General features: G+C 39.2%; 1 protein-coding gene across 1 annotated transcript in view; it reads right to left on the minus strand.

Annotated features, from left to right (window-relative positions):
* The window catches only part of LOC118421134 (lactadherin-like), a 29,006-nt gene extending 20,571 nt beyond the window's left edge, over nucleotides 1–8,435 (minus strand). The window contains exons 1-2 of the mRNA XM_035828294.1: nucleotides 8,165–8,435; nucleotides 7,502–7,651 (exon numbers count right to left, since the gene is read on the minus strand). Of these exons, the coding sequence (XP_035684187.1) occupies nucleotides 7,502–7,651; nucleotides 8,165–8,435 (421 nt within the window). The remainder of the gene's footprint in view (nucleotides 1–7,501; nucleotides 7,652–8,164) is intronic.
* Between the last annotated feature and the right edge of the window lie 2,197 nt (nucleotides 8,436–10,632).

Below are 10,632 nucleotides of genomic sequence, written 5' to 3' on the forward strand. Positions count from 1 at the left end.
GCCAGTGATAGCCATGAACATATGTTTTTTTGGATCAGTTGGCAACAACTGTTTGGGGGAAACGATAGCCTCGACTCAAGAACGGCTGGGTGGATTGGTTCATACTTGATGTGTTGGTGGGGTGTGATGATAGCTGAAAGTGATTAGATTTTGGGCCCCGTATCTGTCGTTATAATCAATGTAATAATATCAGAAATCACCCCTATATTTGCGATATACAGTTGACATCGTAGAACATCTGTTTGGGGGAACCAGACAGTTTTGAAAGTGATAATAAATTGTATTTATGTACTTGTGCTTTTAGGGACATGATGTATTATATTTCTTTTGTGCTGTTTAATAGATGTTATGTAGTCCACCTTGCGTCACGCTGAAGTTTTGTTAGTATGTACTCGGTATTACATATCTATTATGTGGATGTGTTTGGACTTACCTTATCTGAACAGTTGACGTCATATAGCTCCACGTGGCGTTACGTTGATGTTGTGTTGGTATGTACTTGGATTATTATATATCTGGCATAAACTTGTCCCCGTAACCTATATGTGGGTTTTGGTTGATGGACATTTTGTGTCTTATTGCTTGTGTTGAAGATGTGTTTGTATCCTGATGTGTCGCAGTTATTTGCTATGAATTCTGAACATATTCTCTACCTTGTAAGTTGCCAGTACTATCATAACGTGATAATATAAACATCATAAAGATTCCCCACACCTGTTGCATGTTACTATAGTGCCCATGTGATAACTATCCACACAACTAGTAGAAATAACACGGATATCATTACATACAAGTCATCATCAACAAACATAAAATCGACAAAAACACTCAATATTTCATGGAAGTATGAGGTCGCCGAACTCTAGTTATCTATAAGAAATTTCGTTGAAAAATCTTGTTTGGGTGACTGTACATTTGGATAAAGCCGAAAAAGTATCATAAATTTGTTTCTAACACAATACTCAGTCTTCTGGTAGTATAGCGTTGACCATTTTCTTTTTAAAAACTTTACAGTAACGTTACCTGGAAACTCACAGATTACTTAGATAAGTACAGGTACAGGGAGTGTCCATGCCTTGTGTGAATAAGCAGGAAAACTTCAAATCATAACCACGCCATAACCACGTTTTATTGTAAATTCTTGCCCGTGGGCTAATTGCAGGTAACATAAAAGATTCAAACAGTGTGAAATACAATATCACAAGTGTATACTCTAGTCTAAAACTAGTAAACTTACTACTTTACTTTGGTCGAGCTCCCGCTCGAGCCAAGCTAGAAAGTAGAAGGTAAAAGTAAAACTAGTAAAAGCTAACTCTAGATCCTGGGTTATTGGGTTCGACTCCTTTTTTTAAGACAGTGGAAGACGAAAGATCCCTGGTGACCTTTTCTATTATATGTGAGTTTTGTGATGTTAAAAGGAGAACTGTTTTCTTTTTGTCATTGAATGTGAGGAAGTTTGGGTGGAATTTGGTGGCCTCTTTGAACAGCTCCTTTCTTTCTTGATTATAGAAAGAGCAGTTTGACATAAAATGTGTTTCGTCTTCCACCACGTTTGACGTACATTATTTGCACGTTCCTTCACACACGGATAGCCTCTTGTACCGCTTTCTCTTAATTTCGAGAGGGTGGGCACTAATTTAATTCGCACGCTCAAATCAGTTGTTGGATTCCTAGAGGATATCATCCATATAATCAAATCAACATGGCCTAATCAAGAAATAAAAGTGCGATTACAGTGTAGTACTATTATGAATGTACCGTCCGCCAGAAAAGCGGCCTGCAGGATGATTTGAGCTTCTCATGAATAAATGAACGTTTCTAGGACAACAGTCCTGTGTTACTGTTACAATTCTGTACACACCTAGTTACACCTCGTCTTGACATAAACGTTTGTAGGACAACAGTCCTGTGTTACTGTTACTGTTCTGTACACACATAGTTACACCTCGTCTTGTCATAAACGTTTCTAGGACAACAGTCCTGTGTTACTATTACAATTCTGTACACACATAGTTACACCATGTCTTGTCATAAACGTTTCTAGGACAACAGTCCTGTGTTACTGTTACTGTTCTGTGCACACATAGTTACACCTCGTCTTGACATAAACGTTTCTAGGACAACAGTCCTGTGTTACTGTTACTGTTCTGTGCACACATAGTTACACCTCGTCTTGACATAAACGTTTCTAGGACAACAGTCCTGTGTTACTGTTACTGTTCTGTACACACATAGTTACACCTCGTCTTGTCGTAACTCTTGTAAGCGGCCTGCAGGCTGATTTGAGCTTCTCATGAATAAGCAAAGGTTCAAACAAACAGCAAACAAACTGTAGTTTAGGGTCAGGACCTTTTGATAATTTACATTTTAAATGTACATTATCATTATATTTCAGCCATACATAGTATGGTGAAATATATTGTATTCGTAATGTTTCTTTCTTTCTTTCTTTCTTTCTCCTGTCAAATCTTCAAAGTGATTCATCTCCGCCGTTCCTGGACCGAATGACCTGAAATTTGGCACAGGGGTAGAATGGGCCAATACCTTGATGCTTTTTTCTCAGTTTTTTCATATCTGCCTCTAAAATGGTTTTATTGAGATTTTTTTGGTCAATTTTAGACCAAAACTGTATATTTTGGCCCCTGTACCCTGGTATTACAACCAAATGAGCTGAAATTTGACAGAGATGTGCCTTGATAATGCCCCCATATAAATTCGATAACACTTTTGGTGTACAGTACAACAAAATGCTTATTTTTGCGATTTTTTGACCAATTTTTGACCAAAAAAGGACACTTTTGGCCCCTGTACCCTGGTATTACAACCAAATGAGCTGAAATTTGACAGAGATGTGCCTTGATAATACCCCCATATAAATTCGATAACACTTTTGGTGTACAGTACAACAAAATGCTTATTTTTGCGATTTTTTGACCAATTTTTGACCAAAAAAGGACACTTTTGGCCCCTGTACCCTGGTATTACAACCAAATGAGCTGAAATTTGACACAGATGTGCCTTGATAATCCCTTCATATAAATTCAATAACACTTTTGGTGTACAGTGCAACAAAATGCTTATTTTTTGCGATTTTTGGCCAATTTTTGACCAAAAAAGGACACTTTTGGCTCCTGTACCCTGGTATTACAATTAAATGACCTGAAATTTGGTATAGATAGGCATTAGATACTTGGTAACAAGATTCAAGTAAAATTTTTGACATAAACAACTTTAAAATGATTAATTTTGGCACTTTTCTGAGGGGAAATTTGTTTTCTTTTGGCCTCCTGACGTGACCTTCCGTGACCCCGCACAGAGCCACACCTGTGCGCGTCAGCCGGAGAGTTAATTGAATCAAAGACCTAGCCAATCAGCGAAGAGGAGGCCAAAGGCTAATTAATATTCATAAGCGGGGCCTCATGATCCCGTATATAGCAGTGTTCCCGCCAGGGGGAGCGAAGCCCGCCTAAGGCTCTCGCATTTTAGACTATTCAGAAGGCTTTATATTGTATCAGTTCTTAGGGGCATATCTATGATAATCGCAGCAGTCACTTAACTTCTCTTCATGAGTTTAGCGTAACACTATTTCAGGTCAAACCGTCAAAGGCAACTAAAAACAAACTTTAACGTTACTGAGTTCAACAGTACTTATAACTTGTTATCCGAAGTTGAAACGCTAGCGATGGTATTTTCGCTGCGCTGTTAGCTCCGTGCGACTGTTGTTGACGGTCTTATAACGGTATATTTTGCACCCCTGTACCCTGGTATGAGTAACATTTGGTATAGATAGGCATAAGATAGTTGGTAAAATGATCCAAGTAAAATTTTTGGCATAAACTTGATAAAGTACTGTAAAAAGCTTAATTACAGCACTTTTTTTAGGGGAAATTGGTTTTCTTTCGTTCTCCATGCCATGACCTTTCGGACGTTCACCCCACAGAGCCATCTGCACCTGCGTCTAGCCGGCAGGAAGAGTTAATTCAATTAATGGTTCAGCCAATCAGCGAAGAGGAAAGCGAAGGCTAATTAATATTCATAAGCATCAAATTCTATTCTATAAAACATGTGGGACTCAGTGTTACAGTCTAAATATTTTGTAGAAGCACCGCTGTAGGAAAGAAGGTCCAAGCAATGTAAAACATCACGTAGCATGAAGTTCGCTGTCAACTGGCACACAGCACATGAATGTTTGAAACTCTAAGTCTAATCAACAGCCGTGTTTGATTGATAGCCGGCGGTCCTTTGATGAAGTCGGCGAAAGGTGCGTTAGTTATAAAATCTGTGTTTAGTTTTGATACGTAATTATAAGTTAGACAGTGGCGAGAATGATTATTTTCTCATCAATATTTCTCTTCAGAATTATTTGAACTTAATTGTACATCTAAACAATTGGCTTACCTGTGCAATGTTTATATGATTAATGATCAGTGTACTGAAATCATGTGTAACGTATGGCTCCTAGTCAATAGATCAGCATTTTCTCTATAGTGACCACCTGTCTATAGTGGCCACATTTCCTAGTGCTGTTGTTGTTTGACATAAACTTTGAACATTTAAATTGTAAGTAACTTTAAACTGCCAGAGTTTCAGCCCAATAAAACACTCTCAGCGCCAGGGTATGAACAGACTGACCAGACAGACGAAAATAAATCCTCGAACAAGGTTCAATCGTATCTTCCGGGTCTGGCAGGAAGTTGTTAAACTAAAATAAGAATAGGCTCGATGGCTGATTGCATACACAGTAAAACAGTTTAACAGTTTTACAGCTTGAAGAAAACAAACGCTCCTACAGTACCTGCACCTGCTTGATAATTATTAAATCGTATGCCCTACTTGAATAAAAAAGTTCACTGCAATAATAAATGTACCCACATCACAAGGAGCTTATACTTTTTTAAACTTACACCTAGTTATCGTACTGAAAATTGTTAATGACATTACATGAAGTCATTCAACAATTTTCAGTCATGATGAAAATTTTCTGAATGGAAGGTGTGATTATTGTCATTTTCTGAAAAATAGAAGCAAGCTCTGTTTTTACCTGGAATCAATTCACAATACCAGTCCACTTTGGGGGATAATGTACTGTTAAGAGGATGTTCCATTTTTGCGCAGGGGTGATTTGGAACAGTCCAATGTTGCGTGGGAAGGGGTATGGCTGAAATATGCTGTATTTGCTCTTAAGCAAATGTCGGCCTTTCTAGTTCATAATTTCCTTCATAATTTCCTTCATAATTTCCTTCATTCATCCATTCGTTCGTTCATTCATTCATTCATTCATTCATTCATTCATTCATTCATTCATTCATTCATTCATTCATTCATTCATTCATTCATTCATTCATTCATTCATTCATTATATTTCAGCCATACCATAGGTATGGTGAAATATATTGTATTCGTAATGTTTCTTTCTCCTGTCAAATCTTCAAATTGATTCATCTCCGTCGTTCCTGAACCGAATGGCCTGAAATTTGGCACAAGGGTAGAGTGGGCCAAGACCTTGATGCATTTTATTCGTTTTTTCCATATCTGCCTTTAAAATGATTTTATTTATGTTTTTTGCAATTTTTATGTATATTTTGCCCCCTGTACCCTGGTATTACAGCCGAATGACCTGAAATTTGGTACAGAGGTGCCTTGATCATATGCCCACAAAGATCCAATAACAGTTTTGGCATACGGTACAACAAAATGCTTTATTCTGACATTTTTTGCCATTTTTTGCCAAAAAAATGACATTTTTGGCTCCTATACCCTCATTTTACAGCCAAATGATCTGAAATTTGTGATAGAAGTGCAATTTACATATGCGCACATGGGTTCAATAACTTTTTTGGCACACAGTACAACAAAATGCTTAATTTTGGGATTTTTTGGCCATTTTTTGACCAAAACCGTACGCTTTTGGCTGCTGTTCCCTGGTCTTATAACCAAATGACCTAAATTTTAGTCAATAGGTGCACTAAATATTCATTCAAATGACCCACGTATAATTTCTGGCATAAACCACTTCAAAATGATATATTTGGGGATTTTTTTGGTAATTTTCCACTGGCCAGAGGGTCAACGACCTCAAGGTCGTTGACCTCTTCCACCTGAAGACAGCATGTGCACACAGTGTCTATATATACTAGTAACTTGATTAAAGAGGGAACTAATCACGTAGCCTGAGTCAACATCCCGAAGGGTATTGGCAGCCAATCAGTGAGCCTGGTGTTATCTGGAAGAGTCCATTCTGGCACGGAGGGGGAACATTTTTTTTAAAATTCATCTTTGGACTGTTGATTACATAAAGTCTCTCAGTGGGAGTATTTTTGAACTTGTCTATTTTGCAATTTTACATTTGGTGTACGGGAAGAGTCCATTCTTGCACGGAGGGGACATTTAAAAAAAATTCGTTTATGGACTTTGGTGATTTGATATGTCAAAGTGTTTCAGTGTGGTTATTTTTTGACTGGTGTATTTTGTAATTTTACGTAGGTTGTGCTGGAAGAGTCCATTCTTACATGGAGGGGGATTTTTAAAATCCATTTTTGGGACTTTGGTGATTACTCCAAGTCCAATTTTAGCGGATGTATTTTTGGATAGGGGCATCGCAAGAAGAGTCCATTCTTGCATGGGGATGTTTTCAAATTTAGTTTTAAAGGGGTGATGAGTCAATATTCCATTTTTAGCAGAAGTGTTTTTTGACTTATCTATTTTACCTTTTCATGCCTTTTTTGCCTAGTTCAACTTTGGACTGGGTTGTTTATTAAATCAAAAGGCCATGTTTTCAGTGGGAGTATTTCTAGACTGGTCTATTGTGCAAATTCACATGGGGTGCACTGGAAGAATCCATTCTTGCACTGGGAATTTTGTAAGATTCATTTTTGGGTGTCATTAAGTGTCATTAGTAGAATTGACGTTTAAACAAAAGTTTTCCATTTTTGCACATGGGTGATTTTGGAATAGTCCATTGTTGCATGGGGAGGGAGATGGCTGAAATATGCTGTATTTGCTCTCAAGCAAATGTCGGCTTTTCTAGTTCATTCATTCATTCATTCATTCATTCATTCAAAGTCTGCAATGATCACAGATGACCCAAGATAGTATACCAGTTAGGTTCGAATTGCGGCAGATCGATCACGGACAAAAAACGTTTGAATTCGGACAGTCATGTGAGGTTTTGAGCCCCATATTGTAAGATTCGGCCTTCTAAATAACCGACTCTTCAAAATAACCAACTCTGGAAATGGTCTGAACCTTACGTAGCAGTTATGCACACACCAAAAAATATAAATGTAGATATTAGAAACCCCCCTCATAAAAATTGACTCAAAATAATCGGATGTAATGGTCTACATTAATTTCTACTAGTTTTACCACGTTCATCTATTCAAGCATCGAACTATCTCTCCATCCTTCCATTCTTCCAATTAGCTATTGACTTTACTTATTATGTACTTCCCTTCCGCATACTAGTAGTTTATTCGTACAAATTTTGAGAACGTCAACTTACCACAATCACTTTCATCGGACCCGTCGAGGCAGTTAACGACGCCATCGCAGCGGTACCGGTCAGGGATGGAAGGACAACTGGGTTCACACTTGGAATCGATAGACAAAAGGCACTCCCAGAATGGTGGACAATCTCTCTCGTCCGAGCCATCTAAACAGTAATCAGTACCGTCACATTGGTGACTCTCAGGAAAACATTTACTATCATCATTGTCACACCCTAAGTAGTTTGGCGCCCGGGAACACAAATTCCTCAGACAATATGCCTCATCCGAACCGTCAGGACATTCGGGTTCACCGTTACATTGTTTCTCTATACGTAAACATGCTCCGCTTCTGAAGCACCGGAAATCTCCGGGTAAGGGACACTCTTCACTCCAACAATCTCTCTCATCTGAACCGTCCGGACAATACTCGAAACCGTCACATCGACGCTGTGGTTCGAAACAAAGTCCGTTTTTGTCACACCTGAAATAGTAGCGTGAGGGACATTCAATGCTCCAGCAATTCTCATCTGAGCCGTCAGCACAGTTGACCACCCTGTCACATCGATAGAGTGGATTAACACACACACCGTTACTTTCGCATCTGAAATAATCAGGATGCAAACACTCTTTGTTGAAGCAATTTACCTCATCCGAACCGTCTGAACACTGAACTTTACCATCGCACACGTATCCTTTATGGATACAGGCTCCGCTAATCTCACACCTGACATATTTGAAGTCAGGTATTGGACAGTCCTTGCTCCAGCAATCCATTTCATCTGAACCGTCTGTGCATTCATCTTTACCGTCACATGAAAAGACACACCGTCCGGTATTTTCACACGTGACATGTTCTGGTGAAGAACACTCTTCTTCAGCACCGGCAATCTGAGGAAAGGCGTGGTCGGCGAACAGCAGGCATATCAGCAGAAGCAAGCCGACCGCCATGTTCTACAATTCGGGTCCTAATCTTTATATGCTAAGTATCACAGCCTCATTTGGAGTCAAACGCCGAGGAATTCGTACTGCGCACTTCCAGTCTGTTCCTTAGATGTTGGGAGACCTCTCAGACTTTCGGAAGGTGTTTAAATCCAAGACCGTTCTTGGTATGTAGATTGGAGAGAAATGTAGATTGCATACCGTGTGCCGGACCAACCTGACGACATGGTGTGCGACTGCGAAATGATGAACAGTGCTGACGCATTCGAGCGCAGGTCTAGACATACCTGAATTAACAAGCGGGTGAACAGACTGGTACCAACTTGACAAGATGCGTGACAATACGATAGAAGGTATCATTACAAGTGTTCTCTTGTTTTCACAAATTCTTTACAAAATTCTTTATTTACTCCAGCAGATCAAATCGTGCATGTTGCTACCATTACTTAAAACAAGTAGAATATTGTGAATCATAATTTCAATGTTTCTTGTGTTTGATATAAAAAATGGCATTTCAAATACATAACAAAATCGTTCAGTTGTAGATAACTATTTCAGAAAATTTCCATTTAACCCCCCACATGCTAATTCTAAAACTCGCCTTTTTTTAGAACAACAAGTTGACCCTAAAGAAAAATTTAGGCGACATTTTCTCAGCATATACGACAGTAAATTCAAATGGCAAGGTCAGGTTATGTTTTGTATTTATTTTCTTGCCATCGTACAAACTTGCTGAAATAAGTTATGGCATATCCATATTCATGCTAGGATCTAGAATTTCTTCGATGAGAATCTATAAACCAGGTTGCTTGATGAACGTGCTCAGAATAACATTTGAATTCATCATTGACGTGTACGACTACCATTGGTTACCGTCAACATGCAATCAGGGCCAAAGGTCATTCCGGTTGTTGACACTTCAAGCCCAGTATACGTGTTTTTGCCTTCCCCATGTTATTAGTCCCATTTTATAAGTCTATAGAGTTTGTAGGCAATCACGCAAGTAAAGAACACATCTGCGTGTCTTCACTCTTGATTCCAACGACGCCATGCAAATGTGTCTTTGCACGCAGTAGTTTTGGAATACCCCATTCTTCCAGTCAGGGGGGGGGGGGGTTAATCTGCTGTAAGGTGGTCGTGGTTTAGAAGGGGATGATATTGACATTTGTTGCAGATAGGTAGGTCAGAAAGTCATGAATCATTTCTGACAGACGGGCCTCAAAATGTATTTTATGACTGTACACTAGGTAGTGACGACCTGATACCCGAAGCTGCAAATGAGAATACCTCTCGTCTAGCCTCGATTAAAGCCGCCTGTGAATGTAAATATTCGCCAACAGACCATTGCCAATAAGCAATACTAGCATGCCACCGGTGAGCTTGCTATGGAGACTATCAGCATTCATGATTCATGCCGAGTTAGTCAAGAACATGAGGCAGTGCACGTTATGACATATTTTGTCCTATGGAACTATTGAGCAGCAGTTTACGTGGAAAGAGCCAAACGTCTTACAGAATGGGAAACCTCTCTCCCACCATAGCATCCCTGGTGTTGATGTGTGGTCTGTGTTGCTGTGTCCAACATGTATTTGCTCTATCGGGTAAGTAATCATAGTTATCCAAGTTGTTAAGTAGAATATCGCAGACACAATGTTATGAGCTATAAGTACGATGTATCACCATTTGCAATGTCCATTTCCTTTCCTTTCTTTCCTTTAGTCTAGCTTTCTGTCCGTTGGGGGCACCACTGATCAAGTTTCTATTCGGTTTTTGTTTTTCTGACTATTTACACAATGCCAGTCCATTTTCAGATATTATCCTCCCACCCTTTTTCGTTGGCTACCTCTTTTTTTTTTCCTCCCTAGACGGTGCCCTGCATTGTAGTTTTGGCTAGTCCCGATGGCCGTGACACGTAGCCGTACTAGCGCATTTTTCTTTCTTTACCGTGGTTACGAGGTCTTCGTATGGACCGATGTTGTTGTTTTTTTTACTTTATTCCTTACGACTTTGTTTGACGTTTGGTAAAACATATCATTGTTGACGATTCAACCGACTTAAAAGGACAGCGCTACTTCTCTATAAGACCAATCAGCATGCTGCTGTTGAACATAAATACCCTTACTTTTTTTACGAAATATCGAAATGACTTCAACACAGTTTGCATCTTCGGAGGTTGGGAGACCATCTGTTGTTGTTTTTCTGGAGA

Source organism: Branchiostoma floridae, chromosome 8, assembly GCF_000003815.2.
Source record: "Branchiostoma floridae strain S238N-H82 chromosome 8, Bfl_VNyyK, whole genome shotgun sequence".
Lineage (NCBI taxonomy): Eukaryota > Metazoa > Chordata > Leptocardii > Amphioxiformes > Branchiostomatidae > Branchiostoma > Branchiostoma floridae.